At 46.5% G+C, this 26,962-nt stretch overlaps 1 protein-coding gene across 1 annotated transcript; it reads left to right on the top strand.

Moving 5' to 3' along the window:
* Positions 1-13,375: 13,375 nt before the first annotated feature.
* LOC123043198 (putative disease resistance protein RGA3) lies at positions 13,376-17,911 on the top strand. Its single transcript, XM_044465571.1, has 2 exons — positions 13,376-13,490; positions 14,909-17,911. Exon 2 carries the CDS (start codon positions 14,949-14,951, stop codon positions 17,757-17,759), a length of 2,811 nt encoding a protein of 936 aa, XP_044321506.1. The 5' UTR covers positions 13,376-13,490; positions 14,909-14,948; the 3' UTR covers positions 17,760-17,911.
* Positions 17,912-26,962: the final 9,051 nt, after the last annotated feature.

The following is a 26,962-nucleotide window of genomic DNA, read 5'->3' as shown; positions in this document are numbered from 1 at the left end:
TAGCATGATAAAGCACAAGCTCAATAAGATGAAAAGGTACAATAGAGTGCATATGTCTTACACCATATGATAAACATTGTCTCACAAGCACAACCAAATCAAAGCAAGCAAGTTCAACGACGGAAAGCAAGGCAAACGACGAAACACACGACACTCACGCAAATCCTACACTCTCCCCCCCTTTGGCATCGAGACACCAAAAAGGCAGAGAGGTCACCTACAACAACGGTGGTGGCTCAGGCAGAAAAGGACTCCTCGTCTTCAGACTCTGCAGCAGGAACGGACTCCTCCTCTAAATCGGTCCACTTGTAGCCCTGCTTCTCCATCCAGGCAGTCTCTGGGGTGATGTGCTTCTCAGAACCGTTGGCCACATCCTCCCCGCAAGCCCTCAAGATCCTGATGTCACGACGACGACTCTCCTTCTGAGCAACATGGGCCTTGTACTGACCATGAACCTGCATGCAGAACATCCTCTTCATCTTGCTCTTCAGCTTCTGTGCCCAAGAGGGCTCATCAGAGGGAGGCGAGAAGGCAGAATGGTCAGCAGCAGCTTCATCCCTCTCAAGTTCCTCCTCATCCACAGCCTGCCTGGCGGCCTCAGCAGAAGCGGTGGTGTTAGCCCACTGAGGCTTGATGCGGAGCCTGACGGACTCATGACGAATCCACCCTGGAGCTTCAAACTCATACTGGGGAAACAACTTCTCCCAAGTCGTGGAGATCAAGTGGAACAGGTAAGGCCCGTAGATGGGGACCTTACGGTTGAACACGGCGAGCTGAAGCTCACACCACATGATATGTGAGACATCAAGTGGTTGAGTCTGAGCCTTACGGGCCTCCTCGTAGATAAGCATCATGTCAACTAGGTAAGCATGTACCTTGCCCATGTCCCCAATGCGTGGGAAGAGGGTGTTCCAGAAGAGCCGATGCATGATGTCAAGGAAGGGATTAAGCACCCACACAGTCTTCTTGTTGGAAAGAGACTTAGGAACAAGGAATGGCATGAGCTTGTTCTTGTTGGCAGAGTCAGAGTTGGCATGAGGGCGAACTCCAACTGGCGTGTCGAGCCCTTCATCTGGAATGTTAAGCAACTCCATGAACTCCTTCCAAGTAGCAGACAGACGGCGACCATTAGTCATCCAAGTCATGGCCCTTGCAACGTCAGTGCCGAAATGGATGGAAGCAAAGAACTGTGCAATGATCTTGGGATCAAAATCCTTGTGGAAGGTGAGCAAGTGCTCAATGGCGAACTGCTCGACAAGATCCAATGCCTCTCCAAAGTACTCACGGTGCTTGGCCTGCCTCATGTGATGCATGTCAATGTAGTGAACTTCAACATAGTGATTCTGCTTGGCCTTGATCACATCCATGTAAATCAGATTCTGCTGCTTGTTCCAGAATAGTTCATTGCCTCGCGTGCTAGCCCGGGGATTCACATAGGGATTGAGCTTCCTTCGAATGAAAAACTCGGCCTGGGGCATCACATCCATGCCCATGACGGGTTCCTTCTGTTTGTTGGCGGAGGTCTTGGTCCGGCGTTGGGGAGCAGCAGAGGACCCCTCAGGAACATCATCTGGGTTGCGCAGACGCTTTGACCCTATGTCTCGGCTGGGATTCGAGCGACGAGCAAAACCGGAGCCACCACCTAGACACAAAGACAGAAAGACACGCATGGTAACAAAATGGATCAAAACCAAACAGAGAGAAACACAAAACATGCCATTTGGACGACACAAATGAGCGCAGGATGAATCTACGGTGGTACCGGGCAAGGTTGCGGAAGTAATAAATTACATCCGCTCCAGCCGCGGTAGTACCGTGCTAGGATAGCACGGTAGTACCGCGCTTGGGGCGGAAGTAATTTTTTACTTCCGGACGCCGAGCGGTAGTACCGCACCAAGGTGCGGAAGTACCGCTGAGCGCCAGATCCAGGTGAGGCTGCGGTAGTACCGCTCCAGGAGGAGCGGTAGTACCGCACGGTTTGAAAACCGCCACAGAGGACGCGAATCTGGATCTGAAACCTCCGCACAACAACTATGGTACCACCGGTGATCAAACGAAACTAATTTGACAATCCAAAGAGCATGAGACAACACTACGACTCTACAACGAATCCCATTTGCACAGATTTAGCCAAAAATCTCACGAACACCACATGCATCTCCCAAAAACCTAGAAGCACAAGGAAGGACAAAAGGAAGAGGCACTTGGGGAAAAACCTGGGTCCATGGCAAGAGGGCGAGGTGGGGAACGATCCCACCGGTCGGAATCCGTAGAGAGCGGCCGGAGACGGAGATCCGGCGAAGGCCTCCGGCGCCGTTCTTGGTCAGGAGAGAGAGAGAGACGGGGTGGGGAATAGAGATGAATGGGTATGGGGGAGTTAGAACTCCCCCTATCCCACTCTTAACCCCCACCCGCTCGCGGGGGCGCGGAAGTACCGCGGGTCATCGCAGTAGTACCGCACGCTGGGCGGTAGTACCGCTCGTTCAGCGGTAGTAAAAAATTACTGCCGTGGAGGTAGCGGTAGTACCGTGCCCCTGGAGGGCCACGCACAAGACGCAGATCCACCAACTCCTGCGGTAGTACTGTGGCTCACCACGGTAGTACCGTAAATCCAAGAAAGTGAAGAACACACAGGAGAAAAGAGAGAAAAAAGGCAAAACAAACTACTCCGGAAAAGACACCAAACAACTAAGAGACGAACACACACGACGAAAGAGACCAACCACAAGACACAACTTCTCTGTGAGGAGAGCGGTGGCCGGAGCCACCTATGTTTGAGTCAATTGGTATGGCACCGCAAAGAATTATCCTTGGGCCCATGACCAAAACTCGTCTTTGAAGCACAAATACCATCAAAAATGGCTAATGTGAAAGAGTTGATCGTTTTATGCATAATGGGGGGAGGGAGAGTTCATTGAGAGAACAACACTCCCCCTATGTCCATGCCTACATCTAAACAAGACAACAAGTTGAGTGAGGTGGGGTGTGCAAGGGTTCAAGTCACATTGCTCGAATCAATGATATTTAGCTCATGCCTTAACTCGTGAAATCTTGCTTCATCCAAGGGCTTCGTGAAAATATCTGCAAGCTTATCATGAGTGTTGACATACTTGAGCTCGATCTCCCCTCGCCTAATGTGATCCCGGATGAAATGATACGAATCTCAATATGCTTCGTCTTGAAGTGTTGCACCGGGTTGAGAGAAATCTTGATGGCACTTTCGTTATCACACCAAAGAGGTACTTTGTCACAAATGACACCGTATTCCTTTAAAGTTTGCCTCATCCATAAGAGTTGTGAACAGCAACTACCGGCCGCCAAATATTCCGCTTCGGTGGACGAGAGAGACACACAACTTTGCTTCTTGGAAGACCAACTCACCAAAGAGCACCCAAGAAACTGGCACCCTCCGGAAGTGGACTTCCTATACACTTTGTCTCCCGCCCAATCGGAATCCGTAAATCCTTCAAGCTTGAACTTTGCTCCTCTTGGGTACCATAAGCCAAAGTTTGGGGTATGAGCCAAATATCGAAAGATTCGCTTGACCGCCACATAGTGACTTTCCTTCAGTGCGGCTTGAAACCGTGCACACATTCCCACACTCAACATGATATCCGGTCTAGATGCACAAAGGTAAAGCAAGGAGCCAATCATGGAGCGATATACCTTTTGATCCACCACTTTACCATTGGGATCAATGTCAAGTTGGCACTTGCTGGGCATCGGTGTAGTAGCCGGCTTGACATCACTTAGCTTGAATATTTTTAGCATGTCTTGAGTGTATTTGGCTTGGTTGATGAAGGTTCCTTCTCTTCTTTGTTTGATATCAAAACCAAGGAAGAACTTCAACTCTCCCATCGAAGACATCTTGAACTTGGAGGTCATGAGAGCGGCAAATTCCTCATTGAAAGCTTTGTTAGGGGAACCAAAGATAATATCATCAACATATAGTTGGCATACAAACAACTCCTCTTTGACCTTCTTAGTAAAAAGAGTGGGATCGATTTGCCCCACCTCAAATCCACGATCTTGTAACAACTCGGTAAGGTGGTCATACCACGCACGTGGGGCTTGTTTAAGGCCATAGAGTGCCTTATTGAGTTGATACACATGATCCAGGAAGTAGGGGTCCTCGAACCCGGGGGGTTGCTTGACATAGACCAACTCATTAATAGGACCATTAAGAAAAGCACTTTTGACATCCATTTGTTGCAACTTAAAGTTGTGATGGGAAGCATAAGCAATCAACAAACGTATGGATTCAAGACGAGCAACGGGAGCAAAGGTTTCACCGTAGTCGATACCCTCGACTTGGGAGTAGCCTTGTGCTACCAATCTTGCCTTGTTGCGAACGATGTTCCCATGAGCATCCTGCTTGTTCTTGAAAATCCACTTGGTTCCAATGACGTTGTGGTTCCCTGATGGCTTTGGCACCAATCTCCACACCTTGTTGTACTCGAAGTTGTTGAGTTCTTCATGCATGGCATTGAGCCAATCCGAGTCTTCGAGCGCCTCATAGACCTTTTGGGGTTCAACACAAGAGACAAACGCGTGATGTTCACAATAGTTTGATAATTGTCTATGAGTGCTTACCCCCTTTCTTAGGCTTCCAACCACGTTTTCCATGAGATGGCCTTGGGTGGAGAGCTTAGAAGCAATCTTCGCGGCACGACGCTCTAATTCCTCCTCGGGTGTGGAAGGAGGAGGGTTAACTTGATTATCTTGAGCGCCGTCTTGAGCTTGTTCTTGATCTTGAGCTTGCTCATGATCTTGAACTTGCTCGAGGGGGAGAACTTGACCTTGGGCATCATTTAGAGGTTCACCACCATCTTGAGGTTGATCTTGCCCTTGGTCTTGTTCACAAGGTTGAGGGCCTTCACTTTGTTCTTCGGAAGCGTGTGGGTCTTGGGTAGGTGATGGCTCCACTTGAGTGGAGCATTGTCCTTCTCCTTCGGCCACAAGGGGTTCCTCAATGGGTAGAATATGACCAATACGCATTCTTCTTATGGCTTGGGGAGGAATTTCATCACCTACATCACAAGTACCAATTTGCTCCACTTGGGAGCCGTTATTTTCGTCAAACTCCACGTTACACGTCTCCTCAATGAGTCCGGTGGACTTGTTGAGAACACGGTAAGCATGAGAGTTTGTAGCATAACCAACAAATATGCCCTCATGAGCTCTAGCCTCAAATTTAGACAAACGAACACCTTTCTTGAGAATGAAACACTTACAACCGAATACCCGGAAGTACTTGAGGTTGGGCTTGTTGCCGGTGAGTATCTCATAAGGAGTCTTGTTCAAGCCTTTGCGGAGATAGAGTCGATTGGATGCATGACATGCGGTGTTGATGGCTTCGGCCCAAAAGTTGTGTGGAGACTTGAACTCCGCCATCATGGTCCTTGCCGCATCCATCAACGTCCGGTTCTTCCTCTCCGCTACACCATTTTGTTGAGGGGTATATGGTGCAGCATATTGATGCTTGATCCCCTCATCACTAACAAACTCATCCTAGGTGTAGTTCTTGAACTCGGTGCCGTTGTCACTTATTATTGTCAAGATCTTGGCATTATGTTGACGTTGAGCTTCATTTGCAAAGTCGATGACGGTTTGTTGAGTCTCACTCTTCCTCTTGAAGAAGTATACCCAAGTGTATCTTGAATAGTCATCCACAATCACCAAGCAATACTTTCTACCTCCAAGACTATCAAATGATGGAGGCCCGAAGAGATCCATGTGAAGGAGCTCCAAGGATCTCTTTGAGTAGATAATGGTCGTGGGAGGGTGAGCCTTCTCATGAAGCTTTCCTTCAATACAAGCACTGCAAGCACGATCTTTGGCAAAACTAACATTTGTTAGACCATGGACATGGTCCCCCTTGAGAAGACTTTGCAAAGATCTCATATTGACGTGGGCCAAACGGCGATGCCAAAGCCATCCCACGTCAACTTTAGCCATTAGGCATGCCGCGGTCTTAGTGGGTCGCTCCGAAAAGTTAATCACATAGAGACCGTTCTCGACATGCCCAACAAAGGCTACTTTAAGAGTCTTGCTCCACAAGAGGGCCATGGTATCAATGTCAAAGAAAGTGGCAAAACCCATGAGTGCAAGTTGACGAATGGAAAGCAAATTGTATGCAAGGGACTCAACAAGCATGACTTTCTCGATCGTTAGATCATGAGAAATGACAACCTTGCCAAGACCCAATACCTTAGAATGTGAGGCATCACCCCACTCAACATTGGTGGGCATAGATGGAATCTTTTGCACGTCCACCACCAAGTCCTTGCTTCCGGTCATATGATTTGTTGCTCCACTATCGAGCAACCATGATCCCCCACCGGAAGCAAACACCTACAAGAGATCAATGCTTGGTTTTAGGTACCCATTTAGTAAAGGGTCCTTTGATGTTAGTAACAAGGGTCTTAGGAACCCAAATAGACCATTCAATGTACTCATAAGGAGAACCAAGAAATTTAGCATAAACATGTCCATCACTAGCACGGCACAACACATATGACGGGTTAAAGTCGCCGGCTTTGTTGGAGGAAATGCTTTTGCCCTTTTGGACGTCAACTCCCTTCACTATTTCCTTCTTCTCCTTAGGAGCACCCTCTCCCTCTTTCACAAAAGTTTGCTTGAGAGGAGGAGGACGTTTGGTCTTGTCGTTCTTCTTCTTCTTGCTCTTGGACTTGGGTGCAAACCCAATTCCTTCCTTGGCCACAACTTCCTTTTGATTGCTCAAAAGGTCGTTGAGGTTCTTCTCACCTTGAATGCATGTCACAAGGCCTTTCTCAGGTTGATCCTTCAATTTGGCATTCTCCTCCACAAGATGCACATGCTCACAACATGGGTTAGTAGCACATGCATTATCAATTAATACCATATGAGGGAAGGTGGCCTTTTTCTTGGTTAGCTTAACTTGGAGTTGTGCATGAGACTCCTTGAGGTTAGCGTGAGCACCCTTCAAGACCTTGTGGGCCTTGTCAAGTATCTCAAACTCCTCTTTGAGTCTAGCATGATCAACCCCAAGTTTAGCCTTCTCGGAAGTTAGCACACGAGACACGAGAAGAGCATGATCAAGATCTTTCTTTAACTTAGCATGGTCATCGTTGTATGACTCCTCAAAAGTCAAACAATGCACACGCTCTTCCTCAAGAGCATTAGAGAGATCCGATATCTCATCGGCATAGTCACGACTATGACCTTCCATCTTAGAGATGGTTTCTTCGTGAGCCTCGATCATGTCATTGGCCTCACCAAGTTGTTCCAAGAGAGCAACAAAATGCTTCTTGGACTTGCCCTTGAGCTTACTCATAAAAGACTCAAATTCATTCACTTCCTCATTAGACCCATCATGTTCATCAATGCGATCCTCCAAGGAGGGATTAGTAATGATGGTGGTTTCGATGTTGGGTGTTACCTTGTTGGAAGCTTTAGCCATGAGGCACTTGGCGGTGATGTTCTCGTTGGGTGAATCAAAGAGAGACACCCGGGGAGTAGTAGCAATGGCAACGGATGCCATGGCCATCGCTTCTCCATTTTCATCATCATCGTCATCCTCTTGGTATTCTTCTTGAACCGCCAACCCACGAGTGGGAGTCTTCTTGGCGAAGTTGTTCTTGTTGGGGAAGGACTTGGCTTTGTCTTTTCGGATGATCTTGCCACCATTGTCTTCCCGCTTCTCGTAAGGACAATCCGCAACGAAATGGCTCACATTGCCACAATTGAAGCAAGTTCTAACTCGTTGCTTGCCCTTGACGCCACTTGAGTTGTTCTTGTTGAAGTTGGGTCTTGTATTCTTCTTGCTCCAAAATTGTCTTGAAGCAAGGGCCACGTGCTCATGATAATCATATTTCGTGTCTTCGGGGTTGCTCTCCTCATCTTCCACTTCTTCCTCTTCTTCCATAATAACCTTGGCCTTCAAAGCAAGGTTGGGCTTCTTTGCCCTTTGAGAACGGAGCACCACATTGTCGGCGGTCTTGTCCAAGATGCTCATTGCAACGAACTCATCCAACACTTCACTTGAGGTCATGGAGTGGAAGTCCGGTCTTTGACGGGTGATGGAGGACATGGCCTTGTTGTAGGGCATCATGGCCTTGAGGAACTTGCGCTTGATCCAGTTGTCATTCGTGTCCTTGCTTCCATGATCTCGGAGTGAGACCGCGAGTTTGGTCACTCTTCGAAAGAGCTCACGAGGTTCTTCATCTTCTTTCATTGCAAACTCATCGGCTTCATCTTGCACCACTTTATAGTTGGAGCGTTGGATGCTAGCACTTCCTCGATAGAGAGACACAACACATTTCCATGCGTCTTTAGCCATGGCATGAGGTTGAAGATGAGGGAGATCTTCGGGAAGGATCGCATCTTGGATGATGAAGAGAGCACTCTCATTGAATTGATTATCCACGGCTTCTCGAGGGGTGAAGTTGCTTGGGTCATGAGGATAGAAACCTTCTTCAATGATTCTCCAAAGGTTAGTATTCACATGTTTTAAATGACGCTTGAAGCGATAAACCCAAGAATCAAAATCTTCATTTTTCTCATACTTAGGAGGAAGACCGGCATGATTCAAATGGGTAGAGGGAATCGGTCCGCCATATATTGGGGGTTCCACATGGGCAAAGATGCGGGTACCATTTTTACCACTAGACATAGGAGCTTTCTCACTAGTAGCTTCCCCCTTGTCGGGGTTAGCATCCGTCACCGTGTTGGCGGGATCACCCACTTTCACGGGCGCGGTGGAAAGTTTAAGCCCTTCTAAGAAATCCTTAAACATGTCCTTGACTTCGGTCGTCATGGAGGTTTTCAATGTGTCCAACGCCACATTGAATTCCTCACGTGAGATCGAGTTACCCCCATCTCCCGTAGATGATTTCGGATTCGCACCGGAGTGCTCTCCCACATCATCTACGACGTCAACCATACTCTTCGGACGGTAAAGTCCTTAAAAAGAGACGAGGCTCTGATACCAATTGAAAGGATCGATATGGTTGACTAGAGGGGGGGGGTGAATAGGCAACTAACAATTTTTAAGCTTTTCTTTACCAATTTAAACTTTGCAACAAAATAGGTTGTCTAGAAATGCAACTATGTGAGCAACCTATATGATGCAATAACAACTAGCACATAAGCAAGCAAGGGATACAACACAAGTAGGCTTGCAAAAGTAAAGGCACGAAATAACCAAGAGTAGAGCTGGTGGAGACGAGGATGTGTTACCGAAGTTCCTTCCTTTTAAGGGGAAGTACGTCTCTGTTAGAGCAGTGTGGAGGCACAATGCTCCCCAAGAAGCCACTAGGGCCACCGTATTCTCCTCACGGCCTCACACAATGCGAGATGCCGTGATTCCACTATTGGTGCCCTTGGAGGCGGCGACCGAACCTTTACAAACAAGGCTGGGGCAATCTCCACAACAATTGGAGGCTCCCAACAACACCACGAAGCTTCACCACAATGGAGTATGGCTTCGAGGTGACCTCAACCGTCTAGGGTGCTCAAACACCCAAGAGTAACAAGATCCGCTAGGGATAAGTGGGGGGAATCGAATATCTCTTGGTGGAAGTGTAGATCGGGCCCTTGTCACCCAATCCCGAGCAAATCAACAAGTTTGATTGGCTAGGGAGAGAGATCGGGCGAAAATGGAGCTCGGAGCAACAATGGAGTTTAGGGTTAGAAGAGGTGAGTCTTCTTGGAGAATAAGACCCCCTTTTATAGTGGGGAACAATGCCAAGCGTTGCCCACCACTCAGTCCGCGACCCACGGAACTACCGCTCCACAGGCGCGGTACTACCGCACAGGCGTGCGGTACTACCGTGGTGGACCGTGGTACTACCGCGAGCACGACAGAGACCTGACCACGTAAAAAGGAGCACGGACAGGGTGCGGTAGATCCGCAGGAGCGGTACTACCGCGGCCCCATGCGGTACTTCCGCAAGGCAGACACGGGCCAGGCCTGGTAGGCATAGATGTAAAAAATTACATCCGTGACTACCTCCGCTGAGAAAATGTCGTGCACAAATCCGGCAAGGAACTACCGCGACCGAGGTTGCGGTACTACCGTGGTGGGTGCGGATGTAAAAAATTACATCCGCCCCTACCTCCGCTCCTGCTCCGGAACCTGGCCTGGTGCCACGGTACTACCGCTCCATAGCACGGTACTACCGCGTGGAGAGCAGATGTAAAAAATTACATCCGCGCCTACCACCGCTAGAGAGCGGTGCCAGACCATAGCTTGCGGTACTACCGCTCGGACGAGCGTTACTACCGTGGGAACCTACGGTACTACCATGCCGGAGCCCGGTACTACCGCTAGCCTGAGAAGAGCAAGACCGATGCCTTCATTTCGCAGAGACACGATGAGACGGAGGAACACTCCAAGGAGCTCAAGGAAAGGCGGTGCAAAAGGGAATGTGTATGTGAGATTCCACCCAAACCTTTCTAAAGCGGACCCCCTCTTAATAGTACAGCTCTCCTACGACTCAACTCCACCGAACCGAACCGTAGACAAACACCGTCTTCAATAATCTTCGAGGGGCATCAAATCATCTTGTGTTTAGTCGTGATGAATCTGAAAAGCTCAATACACACGATTAGTCCGCAAAGGCATTGTCATCAATCACCAAAACTACTTAGGGACAAAAGTGCCCTTACAGTCGAGTCAGCTAGCTCGTTAATAAAAACAAGTTTTAGCGAGTCGAGTCGAGCTGGCTCGACTCGGCTCGAATTCCACCGCTACAGCCATGTCAGCATTCCATGGGCCCACATGTTAGGATCTTTGACCGGTTAAATCTTATTATTACTGACGGACAGAACAGTGATAAAACCTCAGCCGGGCCCAGCTGTAAGGTGCCACGTCAGCATATTATGGGCCCATATGTTAGATTTGTTGACTGGTCAAAGATGGGGGGTCGGTTGTTAGTATATGGTGAGAGTTCGAGTGACATTTTATGGTGGCCGCTGAAGATAGTTTCGGCGATGATTTTTCTAGTTCATCACCTAAGATGCGATCTTGTGTGGCGGAGGAAGTGGTACCATCCAGATTTATTTATAATGGCGCTTCGGTGACTGTGGGGTGATGGCCGAAAAACGTTGCCAGGACATTTTTCGTGACAAAAAACGGTTATACGTGGCACAAGTGAAATGTCGCAAAATAGAGCAAATTTCGTAGTGTCAACTTTACTCAATAGTGTGTGCACGTAAATGGCCGTCCCTCTTTCATGTGGGTATATCATGACAGCGCATACGGGATACAATGTGTAGAGCAACATTGAGTGAATGAATAATTAATCAACAAGTTCAGAAATAAGAAGCAAAACTTACGATCTCGTCATCTGCCGCGTGCAACGGCCACCTTGCCTCCAGCTGAACAACTACGTGACAAAACTTGGTGATGATAGTCTAGATGGAGTACCATCGATACGATAACGACCTCACATTACGGTCATGGATGATGTGCATGTCGTAGGGCGCAATGTGCTTTAGTGCGTGAAACGATTCATGCACTTGCTGCCAGAAAGTCCCCCATCTGCTCCTGCTTACGAAATCGTCGGATACGACCAACCACGCAACGCACAACAACTCATCCTCCATGGCCGAGTACCCTGCCATCCTTTTTACTATGAAAAAATGACATGGCGTCCGAAAATAAGCTCAATGGCATTTGTTGGAACACCTGCTGGGTGTGGTGGCCGCCATGGAGGTCGTCGAAAGGGTGACAGAATGTACCTGGGTACAAACGGCTTCAGGATGGACAACGCCGTCGTAAAAGGCGAGCAGACGTGTCGGTGCTGTTTGTGAATGTCCGGGAATGCCTTTTGTGGCGGCCGGAGAGGTATAGTGGCGACGGTAAAGGTGGAGGGTGCGGATGCAAAGCAAGGGGAAGAAGTGATGGAGTGGAAGAAAATGAGACCGGGAGAGCGGATATAATGGGCTTGGGGTGTCGGAGTCCAACGTGGTTGTTGTCCGGACTCCCGCACCCTCACCCACTTTGTCTCTATTTTGCAGGAGAAAGTGCGTCTGTACCATCGAGCGGACCGATACATGCCCGCGTTGGATGGCTTTCGCGGTCTGGACCGCGTGGTTCGGACATATGCGGGCAGTTTAAGGGTTGCCTTTGGAGATGTCCTTAGTGGCCACAAGTCGTCACATTACATGGTTTTTTGCGACTTCAAATGTCATTAAACGACATTTTAAAAATATGCAATGTTGATATTCGACATTGCTAGTATTCGCAGTCGTCGTCCTCCGAGAGATCGTCGAAGAAGGTGTAGGGGGCGGACTCACGACCGGCTGATAAGGTGGCTGATTTTTTCAAAGTTTTCAACAGATTGACGCGTAGTACGTGCCTTAGCCATCTTCCATCACAGTACGTCGTCATCTTCCATTACTTTTCCTTTTAATTCATGGGAACCAACTGAAGGATCAGTTTGTCTCTTGATATATGTTGATTCATGGATTCGATGTATTGTTTCGTTCTTGGTATCTTGCATGACGTCTGAGTAGTTTAGAGCATCTCCAATAGCATGTGCATATTTGGATGTCTATATATTCATATAGACAATGGTCTAAAAAGATTCCCTCATATACACATTCAGTTTTGCATCAGAACGTCTATATACAGGGACCATGACAGGTGTGCCGTTGCTGGGGAGAGGAAGAAATCATGACTACAGGTCTACAGCTGAGTTTAGACAACGCCTTCACATTGTCAAGGCGTGGACATTGTCGAGGTCGATTTAGAGGATGTGTATATTTGGACAACCATATAGACAAACTGTTGGACGCCTGTTTTGGGCTCACGTCGTGAAAAACGAGTGTAGACATCCATATAGACAAGCTATTGGAGATGCTCTTATCAAGGCTAGGAGGATGTCACATACGCGGTTCTGAGGCTAATCATAGATGACATATGGGAAAGAGAAGTCATCTAAGATGACTTGCTTCGAACGTCCTATCATGACTCGTTCGGAGAACGTATGGTTAGGTTGTGTGGGGAGAGACCAGACGAGAACGATGCACAGAGATGACAACTTGACGAGGAAGAGGTCTTAAGAACGCGTAGGCTGGGCCCAAGCAGTTTAATACCGTTGATGGCCGCGGTCGAGACATTCTGTACTAACTATTGTCAGGCAGTGGCCGTTTCCTCGTCCTTTCTGAGTTTGTCTGTCGTGGGACACCAACCGCTGCCACATGCAAGTCGTCGCTCGATTATTTTTAAGTCTTCCCCGTAGAGGAAAAAAAAGGGGGCATAATCAGTGGAGCAGAACATGCATGCAGGGCCACATGCATGTTTGTCCTGGTAGAAGACCTTGACTTTGATTAGTCCTCATTGGATCCCACGCGGTTTCTCTCTCTCTTTAAGATGAGAGGAGGCCTCGACCGTACAAGCCCTACACGGAGGTACTGGCAGATACATCATTCACTGATACAGGCACTGGATGGGCTACCAGTTTTGAGCGTCGTACGTGCTCTCGCTTCTGAATTCCCAGGTATTCCTACTACTCTACTTGAGATTGTCTGCCCGGACAGCCGTTTGGGCTTATTGGCGACGGCATGCATGCTTTATATTAGATGATTTTCCGTAGTGTTTCTCTTAATTAGGTTTAAGTTTAGGATCAACATCGTTAGATTATAAGCATAACATCAGAACACACCTAATTAGAAATAACAATGAAGGGTTTGGGGTCTTACGAGCAATGTATGAGGCCATGGCCGAAATCGAAGCGAGGTCCCGTGCCTGCTTGAAACACGCGTGATGAGAGGTCCGAGTAGAGGCTCGCCAAGGGTACCGGGTTACTGGCGTCCTCTTGGGCGCCACCAGCGCTACCCGATCACCCGCAGGGAGGTAGAAGATTATCTTTCCATCATACAACGCTCCCCCTAGATCGGATGAAGGTTGGGGTTGCCGGGATGCGGGGAGCGAGATGGACCATACGTGAATTGGTCAGATGGTGGTTGATGCCCCACTCCCTTTATATTTGGCTCTGTCAACAAGGGACCAAAGCCACAAGATGTCATCCTTTTCTAACACAACAACAAACTGGTTAAGGTGCCCGCGATCTGCTAGCATAGGAATCTTATTCGAAGATCATTATCTTTATCTTTGGTCTGCTTCCTTCTTAACTTCATCTTTTCAACCTTTAGTCGAAGATCATTATCCAACAGTTTTATCTTGTAATATATCAGCATAGGAACCTTAAAATGTGTTTTACCCGACAGGTCCGCCACTGCATTGGTATCACTAGCTCTCGTTTAGATGACAAATAATTATGTCTCATCTACCTCCTACACCGTTAGATTTTATGGGAAGATTCGTGAGGATTTTTTCTTCTATTTTTTATTTGGCTAATCAAATAGTGTAGAGTCAGATGAGACTTTGTTAATTCTTATCTAGTAGATAAATGATAGTCTACTATACATGTTTTAGAAAAGAGGCTGACGTCTGGCTTTAAATTAAAGACGCCCTTACAACCAAAACGGGATATACTATACATGTATCCACCATATATTTTTGCTTTGAGATTTGTTCCATGTTTTTTTTGTTTGTAGTAGAGATAGTGTGTTCCATACTGTCACATGACGTTTCATTGGGTTTCTTTTTCTTGTTTCAAAGTGCATCATAATGTTTTCGTTTTGTTGTGTACCCACAAATAAAAATACAGTTGTTTTAAAGTGGATTTGCTGATACACAATGAAACAAGAAAAAAACATGACATTCTGTAATACTTTGAAGAAAGACAAATTTTGTCCAAAACCAAAAAATATATCGCAAATCTTAAACAACCGCTGAACTACATATACATGCACACAATATATCATGTGCATGGCAGAAAAATTACTTTCATCATCAGTTTCAGTTGTACTCGTCCAGTCACACACATAAACTAATTGGCATGCATGCATGCAGGTTTACATACAAGTGTAACTAAAGCTGCATCACCCAGCTTATGGTGCTGGTACCAGAAGTGGCCGTTGCGGTTTCAGTGATGGGGTGGTTCCTGTCGCCTCACATCACCGAGCTCATGAAGGTTGCACGGGACTGCGCAACCACCAACTACATGCTCTATTGGGGCGGCAAGAAGAAGCTGGAAAAGCTGGTGGAGGATCTGGAGGACATCAAGCGCCTCCTCGATCCAGCCAGCACGGCCTTCGTCAAGAACCAAGCCAAGCTCGAGCAACTATGGAGGCTCAAAGATGACATTCACGACATCGAGGAGATTTTGGACTCGTTTCAAGTGGAGATCCGTAACGCCGAGGCAACCAGTAGTAGTAACCTAAGCAAGAAGAAGAAGATCTACGATAACAAAGTTATGTTAATGGGAAAACTGGTGAAAGTGCTCAAGAGTGTAGGCGAGACTCGGAAAAGGGCACGAGATCTCCAACGCGGTGCACAACAGGGTGCACCTTGTTCCATCTTGGCAAGAAGAGAAACGGGCCCGAACTCGGTGAGGGACCAAAAGAGCTTCTTTGGGTACCAAAAGGAGTATGCCCAGCTGATCTCCTTGTTGCAGAAGCAGCCCGATGGCAACAAAGTGGACATCAAGGTGAAGCTGGTAATCGCCATCGTCGGCCATGCCGGGATGGGGAAGACCGAGCTTGCTCGCCAGGCGTTTCGGACAGCCGAAGATAAATTTGATCTTGGCATATGGGTGCACGCCTATGGCAAGAACACCGAATTCGAGCTCCTGAAAGAGATCTGGAAGTCTGTTGCCGGTCACAAACCGGTCGGCGAGATGAACGTCGCATGCCTCCAGAGGGAACTCAGGGAGCTCTTGGCGTCGAAGAGGTGCCTTCTGGTGCTGGATGACGTATGGAACCATGAGTTGGCGGCCGACGAGGCGGAGAGGAAGCATGCATGGCAGGCGCTGGACCTGTTTACACGCTGCGCCCAAGATGGAAGTAGAATCGTGATGACGACTCGAGCCAAGATATGTTCGGCAACGTTCAAAGCAGATGCAAGCATCATTTTGGATGGGATCAAAGACAAGGAGATGACATTTCTGCTCAACCACACTGCCAATGGTACTACCGAGAATAGTGACCATGGGGTTCAGGAACGGATAGAGAAGCAAGTCTCGAAGCTCAAGGGGTCCCCATTGGCAGCCGTAGAGATCGGCGAGGACTTGGAGCAAAAGACCACAAGCAAAGAGAAGTGCGACATCTTTGACGACATTCAAAGTCATCTGGGCACTGTATACCAGCAACATTTGTTCACGTATCAGCATCTGCAGCCGCACCTGCAGCGTTGCTTCCAGTTCTGCAGCATATTCCCATACAACTGGAGGTTCGAGCCTGACAAGTTGTGCAAGATGTGGATGGCCCTTGGTTTTGTTGAGGAAATGACCCTTAGCACTGGAGTGAGCAGCATGGAAGATGTCACCAGAGGATACTTTGACGATCTGGTGAATCGTTCCTTGTTCCAGTTAGAACAGAGCAAGGGTGGAGGAGACAAACAGGCTCGTTACGTGATCCATGAGCAGATCCATTGGATGATACGGCTGGCCTCTAAGAAGAACTGCATCAGCATCTCCGGCGACAGTACCAGCGTAGCCAAGACAAGCATCCCTGAAACGGTTCGCCACTTGTCAGTTGCTAGCAACTGCCTTGATGAGCTCAGGAAGAAATATCCTAGTTCGGTGCTCAACAAGATGCGGACTCTGCTAGTCCTAAAGAATGATGATGATTCCAAGTCGTCGACTGTTGACAAAGGTATACTCAAACTGTTCAAGGGCGTGAGAGTACTGGACCTGACAGCAGCAACAGGCCTGACACATCTGCCGGGAACAATCCACAATCTGAAACATGTCCGGTACCTTGGCCTTCCGAGCACCATGAGGAATCTCTGTGATGAGGTCACCGAGCTATTCTTTCTCCAGACATTCAGCCTTGATGGGAAGAAGCAGAATACCTGCCGCTTGCAGAAGTTTCCAAAACATATGAACAAGCTCGTCAACATGCGACACCTCGACATCGACATGGAGTGCATCGCCAACATCAACGGCATCGGGAGGATGGCTAAACTGCAAGGACCCATCGAGTTTAAGGCCATCAGGTCGTCGGAGAAAGAAGGGCACGCCGTGTCGGAGCTTGCGGGGATGGACTCTCTGCGAGGGACGCTGAGCATAAAGGGCCTCGACGACGTTCCCAGCAAGGAGGAAGCCATGAAGGCTCGACTCGAGCAGAAAAGTGCCGTCAAGGTACTCAAGCTTGAATGGGGGCCTCCGGATCCACGGCGAGTTAACGGTGGACCTGCCGACTCCGACGCCGTTGCCGTCCTTGAAGGTCTCCAGCCTCACCGCGACCTCCACGAGCTGCGCATCACGAGGTACCCTGGGGCGACGTCGCCGAGCTGGCTGGGCGTGAAGATGGAGAAGCTGACGAGCCTGTACCTCAGGAACTGCAGGAAGCTCAACGCCCTGCCTGTCCTCGGTGAGCTCCCCTGCCTGGAGCTTCTGGATGTTAAGGAGCTGTCCTGCGTCGAAACGATCGACAGCGACTTCTGCGGTGCCGGCACGTTCCTGAAGCTGAAGAAGGTCGTGCTTGACGACATGCCGGGACTGCTGTCGTGGGGGGATATGCCAAAACTGGCGTTCCCTGAGCTCACGGAGGTGAGCATCGTAGACTGCCCCCGGCTGTCCTCCTTGTCGGGCTTAGAGCTCTGCGCAGGTCCCCTCAGCCTGCGGGTCAAGGGGTGCCCGCACATCACACCGGAGACCCTGAAAGCAATTACCGGTATCTCCAACTACAAATTCCACTAGCGAATAGCAATACGTGTCCTCGTGTGCAACATTATTCGGCTCCATGTTGCCGCCATTTGTTCGGTATTTCCGGGTGATATGCTGATTCTCAAAGTTTTAACTTTGTACTACCGTATGTATTTTTAACTTTGTTAAGTTTTAACTTTTTAAAATCTGTTAACATTTTCTGGAATTAGTGAACTTTTTCAAATTTATGAACTTTTTTCTCGAATTAGTGAACTTCTTTCAATTAGATAAATTGTTCTGTGCAATAACATAGCGCTGCGTCCTTGTTATTACGTATTTGCCTCTGTCACTAATCACAAATGGCATGTAGATAATGTGGCTGGTGGCACCTGTACGATGAACTGGATATGGTGAGTTCGAAATCTGTAGAGAGCAATATTTCCAGGAGCGCGAACGGGCACCTGCAGCGCCATATAGGAGCTCCCGCCTTCAGTGCCCCGTTGGCGAACCCAGCGCCCGCTCCATTGCTTGACTGGGCCTGGCCCAGCAACGCTTGCTCGCTAGTCAGCTCCCGCCGCTCGCTGACCCCTGCCGCTCACTCGATCGCTGCCTCCCGCTCGATCGCTTGATTTTTCTTTCTCTCGCTAAAAATTGCCACAGTATGTACTCATTTTCTTAGGAAAAGAAACAACCAGTTTGCTACAGTATGTATTCTTATTCTTAGGAAAAAGTTCACTGACAGAAAAAAGTTTGTCAATTTTTTTTAAAAAGTTCATCGATTTGAAAAAAAAGTTCATAGAATTTGAAAAAAAATCATAGAATTTCAAAATAGTTCATCGAATTTTAAAAAAACTTCATCAAATTTGAAGATAGTTTGTCGAATTTGAAAAAAGTTCATCAAGTATCAAAAAAGTTAATCGAGATTGAAGAAAAGTTAATCGAGTTTCAAAAAAGTTCATCGAATTAGAGAAAAAGTTCACCAAATTTGAAATATAAAGTTCATTGCATTTAAGAAAAAGTTCATCAATTTTGCATCAAACCAGGAAGAAAGAAAAATAAAAAGGAAAGAAGAAAAATGGAAAATGGAAAAAGAAAAAAAATGAAAAATGAGAATTACAAGGAAGAAAAGAACAAGAAAGATGCAAGTAATCACATTAGGCTCGGTGGCGAGTGCAATTTACGACCAAGCATGAGGTTGCCTGTTCGAATCCCAGTGCACCGTTTTTCTTTTGCTTTGCGGTTTCGAAAACAGAAAAAAGGTAAGTAGGCCGGCCCATATAGCACCAATGAGAGATGGGGGTGTGCGCCCTGCACCAACTGGCCTATATTCGACGCTTAAGGTGCCCCGTTTTTCTTTTGCTTTCCGTTTTCGAAAACAGAAAAAAAGGTAAGAGGGCCGCCATATAGCACCGATGAGAGGTGGGGTGTGTGCGCCCTATACGAGCTGGCCTATATTTAGTGCTTAAGGCGCCGAATAGGATTTGGCTATAAATTCGCTATCATATTGTTAAATCACCAACATTAAAGATGAGTCTTTCTACTACTTGTAGCATGAGAAGAGAGGAATAACGCTCACTCACTTCACCTCATACAAGACGCCTGTGACGCTGAATCGAGTTCAGCCAAATATTATGCACCTTGATGGAAGAGTTAAACTTTTGCTCGGTAGTGCACCGCCTAATTTTGGCGTATGTGTAACTACTCGAGCTCATTGTGGACATGTTTTCTACCCTCAAGGGACCTTTCACTGTGTGTCAATTGCATCACTTCACTCTCCCACACGTCCCGCTATGTAGAGGAGAGGGAATACAAAGCACATAGAATATTTCGATAAACTGAACACAAACACTTAGGTCCAATTTCCTATGTTGAATCGCTTCTCTGGTGACCCCATCTCGATGACTGTGTGCACAGACATCCGAGAGACCTTCGAAACCGCGTCCCTGGAGAACACACACCTGATCAGAGGTGATAAGGTTTTGGGGAGCGTCTCGGTGTGACTGCTAGTTTAAGTTCGACTACATCATTGACGTTCGTCCGCCTGCTTCGACTACTTTTACTACGGTGGAAGACCACTTCTTCAGTACCACCATGGGTGGAGATGATGTTGCACCAGAGTTTTTGGTGCGGCGGTGCCCTCGTATGTTCTGACCCTCTCTCTTTTGACATGTGTCATTGGTGATATGCGTATATGCTAGATGTCCCAAATACGTCGTATGAGATTTTTCATGACTGTAATTGTTGGTGCAATATCTGCCTACCTTGTGTTTCGGAATTGTTGACAGAAACGGGTATGGATTGATTTGTTTGCTAGTGCATACAAAGAGAAACAATCTATACACAACCGAAGAGAATGTTGTCTCCGGTGCTAGGTTCGAGGAACTTTACCAAAGTATATCTGCGTTGCAGAGAAGAACGAGCTATATTTGTTGAAGTTTTATAGTCGAGCAGATTGATGTGAAGGTATCGACCCCTCAAAAGTTTACTGTTGAAGCAAAGTTTTTGATTCAGTATCATCGTCCAAAGAAATTGACTGTAGCAATGTAAGTCGAAGACAAAGTGAAGACGTAGTATTCATTTCGTTGTTCTTCTTTCATTCAATTGAGTCATTGGACCTCTGTACTATTAAGAGGGGTTATAGGTGAAGGAAATATGCCCCAGAGGCAATAATAAAGTTATTATTTATTTCCTTATTTCATGATAAATGTTTATTATTCATGCTAGAATTGTATTAACCGGAAACTTAGTACATGTATGAATACATAGATAAACAAAGTGTCACTATTATGCCTCTACTTGACTAGCTCGTTGAATCAAAGATGGTTAAATTTCCTAGCCATAGATATGAGCTGTCATTTGATTAACGGGATCACATCATTAGAGAATGATGTGATTGATTTGACCCATTCCGTTAGCTTCACTTGATCGTTTAGTATGTTGCTATTGCTTTCTTCATGACTTATACATGTTCCTATGACTATGAGATTATGCAACTCCCGTTTACCGGAGGAACACTTTATGTGCAACCAAACGTTACAACGTAATTGGGTGATTATAAAGGTGCTCCACAGGTGTTTCCGAAGGTACTTGTTGAGTTGGCGTATTTCGAGATTAGGATTTGTCACTCCGATTGTCAGAGAGGTATCTCTGGGCCCTCTCGGTAATGCACATCACTATAAGCCTTGCAAGCAATGTGACTAATGGGTTAGTCCAGGATGATGCATTACATAACAAGTAAAGAGACTTGCCGGTAACAAGATTGAACTAGGTATTGAGATACCGATGATCGAATCTCGGGCAAGTAACATACCGATGACAAAGGGAACAACGTATGTTGTTATGCGGTTTGACCGATAAAGATCTTCATAGAATATGTGGGAGGCAATATGAGCATCTAGGTTTCGCTATTGGTTATTGACCGGAGATGTGTCTCGGTCATGTCTACATAGTTCTCGAACCCGTAGGGTCCGCACGCTTAACGTTCGGTGACGATTTATATTATGAGTTATGTGTTTTGATGTACCGAAGGTAGTTCGGAGTCCCGGATGAGATCGGGGACATGACGAGGAGTCTCGAAATGGTCAGGACGTAAAGATCAATATATTGGACGACTATGTTCGGACATCGGAAAGGTTCCGAGTGATTCCGGTATTTTTCGTAGTACGGGAGAGTTACGGGTATTCGTATTGGGCCTTAATGGGTCATACGGTAAAGGAGAGAAAGGCCTCAAAGGGTGCCGCACCCCTCCCCATGGACTGGTCTGAATTGGACTAGGGATGGGGGGCGCTCCCTTCCTTCCTTCTCCTCTTTCCTTCCCTTTTCCTACTCCTACAAGGAAAGGAGGAGTCCTACTCCCGGTGGGAGTAGGACTCCCCCCTTGGCGCGCCCTCCTCTTGGACGGCCACCTCCCCTCTTGCTCCTTTATATACGGGGGCAGGGGGCACCTCTAGACAAAACAATTGATCATTGATCTCTTAGCCGTGTGCGGTGCCCTCCCTCCACCATATTCCACCTCGGTAATATCATAGCGGTGCTTAGGCGAAGCCCTGCGTCGGTAGTATCATCAACACCATCATCACGCCGTCGTGCTGACGGAACTCTCCTGCAAAGCTCTGCTGGATCGGAGTTCGTGGGACGTCATCGAGCTGAACGTGTGCTGAACTCGGAGGTGCCGTACGCTCGGTACTTGATCGGTCGGATCGTGAAGATGCACGACTACATCAACCGTGTTGTGCTAACGCTTCCGCTTTCGGTCTACGAGGGTACGTGGAAAATACTCTCCCCTCTCGTTGCTATGCATCACCATGGTCTTGCATGTGCGTAGGAATTTTTTTGAAATTACTACGTTCCCCATCAATAGGTTCTCGATGTTTAGATCTGCAGTGATGCTTGGCGAAAACCTATGAAAGTTGCGAGAGAATCTCTTTGTGCTCCGAGCAAATACTTGACAGCAAGAGACTGTGGTCTTCTTTGCTGCAAGAGATTTGTCTCAGACCGAGGAGTTAGCATTACTTGCTCCGCAAGCAATGTTACCGTTATGCTCAAAATCCGACTGTTGGACTCGTGTCGTTCGGCCATTGGCTGATCCCGATGTCGAATTTGGTCATTTCCCATCTTGGAAGGCTGCGGCTACAAATAGCCACCCTGCTCCAACATTGTCCGTTGGCTGCTTCGCTTAAGATTTTTGAGAAGATTGATTTGAGTTTAAGATCCACCGAGATAAAATCAAGAGCCCAAACTTAGAAAGTGGTTTAGCATCACAGTAGTTCTGAGTGAGAGTTCTTGTACCTATTACTCTTGAGAGATGCACACTCTCTAGACGAATAGGTTTCAGCTCGAGCGTTGAAGAGTTGTTGTCTTCACTGAGCTAGATCTTTAGCAACCAAGAGTGATTGTGGTTCGCGAAGGTCAACCGAAGGTTTGGAGATCGCCGACAAGTATCTACCACCAGTGAAATCAACCTGAGTCTGATCAGCTCTGCGTTGAAGGAGAATAGGGTGTAGAGAGTTTATCTTCCATGTTAAGTCACAGGCCCTCCAAACAGATGTAGCCCTTTGTCAGAATGGTGAACTGGTCTACCAAATCTTGTTGTCGCCATCGAGCACCACTGGTTCTATTTTCTTCACTGCATTTCTTTCGGCAGTCATTATGTGTGCTCTGTGATGATAGATATCTGATCTGTTACCCTCTGCTGCTTATCTTTCACAGAGTTCATTGTCATTCGTAGCCTGTATTGTTGTCCTTCATAATTATCCATCTCAGTTCTACTCTGGTTTTCATTCATGATGTTAGTTCTGTTGGCATGTTGTATTACCATCGTCATCATTAAGCCCGTTGTGTCCTATTCTCGAATCATTATTGATTTACCTTTAAGGTTTTGTTCCTCAGTAGTGAGTTTCATTGCACCCATATCTACCGATCTTTAATTCCGCTGCTATGATTGGGATCAATTTGAATACTTTCGAAAGAAATTCTGAATCTCCCATTCACCCTCCTCTGGTCGATATACTCTCGGTCCTAACAATTGGTATCAGAGAAGGTACTCCCTGTCTCTGTTTATTAAAGGTCTAACATCCTTGGAGTTTTGAGCATGTCGTATGCAGGTAGATCCTTGCACTTTGAAAGATTTCCTATCTTTGATGGAAATGACTATCTGTACGGGAAGGAACAAATGAGAATCAGAATTCAAGCTATCAACTATGATATGTGGCAGATTGCGGAAGATGGCTACACCATTCAGCAACCAAACAATCTCAACACCGATGATAAAGCAAATCTGCAGTTGGATGCTCAAGCAAAAGATATCGTCTGTAGCAGTCTATCAAAAGACATTTTCTTTCGGTTCCAAAGGCTCAATACCTCAAAGGAAATTTGGGATGTCATCAACAATGCTCATGAAGAATTTGTTGCCAGATCAGATCCTCACATTCAAATGCTTCATTCAGATCCTCACATTCAAATGCTTCAAGCATTCTGAAGTCTTCGTAAAGAAAGTGCTATGGAACTCACTAATTGATTGACAAACATTCTCTAAAGAGTGCATTAGCGAGGAATAACTGGTATCACTGATAGAGATGTGGTCAACAAGCTTCCGAGTGCTCTTGATGAAACCTTCTATACCATTGTAGCTGAAATCAAACAAAGACCAGAATATGAAGAGCTTCACTATGTTTAGGTCATGACGCTACTGTCAATTCATGAAGAAAGAGATGGAACTGGAAAATGCGAATCAAGAATCTTCTCTAGAAAGTGAAGGATAAATTCTGAAGACGAAGAAGATGTTGAGAATCAACACACAATCACCAGAGAAATTGAAATGCTCACACAAAGGCTAAGTGATCTCAAAAGGAAAAATCTCTGCCTCATAAATGATGGTGAGTTTGACGTACCTAAGTCGTCAAGAAGAAGATTGCCTTCGAAAAAAATGAAGTTCTTCAAGTGCAAACTACTCGGTCATCTCATTACAGACTGTCCATGCTGGGAACGAAAGCCTAGCAACAGATGGAAATATCTTCACTGTAGTGGATTCACACGAATGGATCGTCATACTAAGCTCTCAAAGAAAAATGAACTATCCTCGTCTTCTTCGACGAGACCAGTCACTGACGCTAAATCAAAAGCAACCATCGAATGAAATATGAAGAGAATATCACGCCTGAATAGAGCTTGTGCTGATATAAACATGGACTCTGAAGATGAGGCAACAGACTCTGAATCAGATGATGAAGAATTCTACAAAAGTATTGGAAGGAGCAATGCCTTTCTTGCTTGTGAGTCATCTAAGAACTCACTCGGGTCAGACAGTGATGATGATACTTCAAGCGATGATGAACCGATCGCTTTTTGTCTCATGGAAAAATCATCAAAGGATCAAGTATCAGCAAAACACCAAAGACCCCTGAAAGAATATTCCGTTGAATATATTTCCTATGCCTAGCTCGTCAAGATTGCAAAATCTCAATATGATCAAATTGAAATTCTTGAGAGAAATCTCAGGAAAAATGAAGGATTACTGGTCAAAGAGATGGAGAAGAATCAAAAGTTGATCGAAGAGCAAGATGCTTTTTCATCAACTGTTGATGATCTTACCAATCGATATGATTCGCTTACGGTTGACTACGAGAGTTTATCAAATGAACTCCTTAACAGGAATCAAGAACTCATGTCACTGAAAGAATCTCATAACGAGCTGGTGTTAGAGAAAGCTTCTCTCTTCACCGAGGAATCTGTTCGACTTCCTGATGATTTTATACCTCCATGCTTAAAATGCCTAGAACATAGCAATGTTGATTCTCATGCTGAAACTTCTAATACCCTTGTTGAGAATATCGCTACTACTGAAATTGGTACTACTAACCTCTCTTCCGAGGATTTTGCTGCTATTACTGAAGAAAATTGCAGGCTAAAGGGCTTACTTGAGACTAGAATGCTAAGGAGCCTAAAAGGGCATCAAACCCTATGTGATGTGCTCAAGAAGTCCATACTGCACAAAACCCTCAGAAGGAAGGATTAGGTTTCGAAAACAAACTAAATTTAAATGGACCCTCTTGGACTTCCGAGCAGTATCCTCGAACGACTTGGGTTCGTGCGGAGAGTAAAGCCCTCGAACCTGAAACTCTAACTGGTTATCACTCACCCATTCCTGGTGACACTGATGAGTCTGATAACTCAAATTACAAAATCTTCTAACAACAGAATGGTGAAGTTTTCGCTCGATATGTTGGAACTAACCGCGGGACAGGTTAAGAAGCAAATCTGGGTAAAGAAGTGCATTGCTGAAAATTTGCCTGTCACTGCTAACTTGATTGTGCAGATAACTCTCAACGAGGAAATGGATACCATTCACAGTCTACTTTAGAATCTTTCTCGAATGATTATCATCCTAACCCGCGTCAGAAGGAGTACATGCATACCTCTTCAAATCATTACATTCATATATCTGGAAATAACTTCAATGCATATTCATATGATTATCATCAAAGTCCTCACTGAAGGAATACTCCCACTCAGTCCAAGCAAATGAGATCCTCACCACCCACGCAAGAGTGGGTTGTGAAGAAGAACTGATCCTCTCATGCAGGGAAATCTCTCAGGGATATCTCACGTTTATTATAAGCCCTGAGATCAATCAGTGGTGGTGCTTAAATCTCAGCGTTTTTTCGTTCGCCGTGTTTGTGTTTTTTCATTCGTCGTTTTTGCTTTCACTTGGGGTTGTGTTTTGTTTTCCCCTTTGGTCTTTCTCGTCTTGTCTTTGTTGTCCGTCATGAACATGAAACTTGATCTGAAGAAGATTTCATTCCGGCGTCCTTGGTCGCGAAAGAAATCAACTTTGAAATTTCATTTATTTTGGCGCTTGTGTGTGACGCCCGAATAATCAAGCTACAATAACCCCCTACTAATGATGCCAAGTCACCACGAGTACTATTGATAATCTCTCTTAGATTCAAAATTGCTTCGAATTCAAATTTAAAATAAAGTCAAACTATAAAAAGTTTTCAAATGTCAAACTAAAATGTTCAAGAGGTTGTAAATAATCCATAGGAAACTATGGTGGTGAAATCAACTTTTTGTAAAGTAATTAAGTGGCCTAAAATAATTAAAACATGGGTCAACTATTTATTAAAATGCATTTTGAAAATTGTAGAAATCTCCAAACTATTTTATTTGCCCCCAAACCTTTTTGTGAGAGTAGCCTATATTACCATACTAATTGTGGAGCAACTTATGTTTTTATTTAGACTAAAATGGCTTACAAACTATATAGAAACAGAAGTTGAAATAAAAAGAAAACAAAGGAAAAGGAAAGAAAGAAAAGCCCGGGCCTTCCCCCCTCCCCTTCTGACGTTTGGCCCAACTAGGCATCCAGCCCACCAGCCCATAGGCCCAGCCGCCCCCATCGCTCCCTTATCCCCCTGGGCGACTGCAACCCTAGCGGTTCCCTCCCCACTCATCCCCACTTTCCCTCCCCACGATCCCCTCGCCCCGATCCCCTCTCCCTCTCTGCTCGTTCTGGATCGGGGCACGAACTTGTCGCGCCCGACGTGCACGTCGCCACCCTCGCCGGCTCCGTCGCCCGCCACCTCGCGGTCCCATCTCCATCTCCCCCGACCGATCTGCTTGCGTCCGAGGACACCGTCCCCATCGCCGGAGCATGCCACCGTCGAGCCCTCCCCGAGCTCGCTGTTGCACGCCTACAGGGCCCGGTGAGGCCTCCCATCCTTCATCTTTCCCCTCTCGTTTACCCCGTAGAGCTCACC

This window comes from Triticum aestivum, chromosome 2B (genome assembly GCF_018294505.1).
Source record: "Triticum aestivum cultivar Chinese Spring chromosome 2B, IWGSC CS RefSeq v2.1, whole genome shotgun sequence".
In the NCBI taxonomy this organism is placed as follows: Eukaryota; Viridiplantae; Streptophyta; class Magnoliopsida; order Poales; family Poaceae; genus Triticum; species Triticum aestivum.
The sequence above is the reverse complement of the archived record's forward strand: the minus strand, read 5'-3'. Positions and strand labels throughout refer to the sequence as shown.

Excerpts from the sequence above, each read along its gene's own strand:
- LOC123043198 (XM_044465571.1), top strand. The coding sequence starts at position 14,949 with ATGGTGCTGGTACCAGAAGTGGCCGTTGCGGTTTCAGTGATGGGGTGG.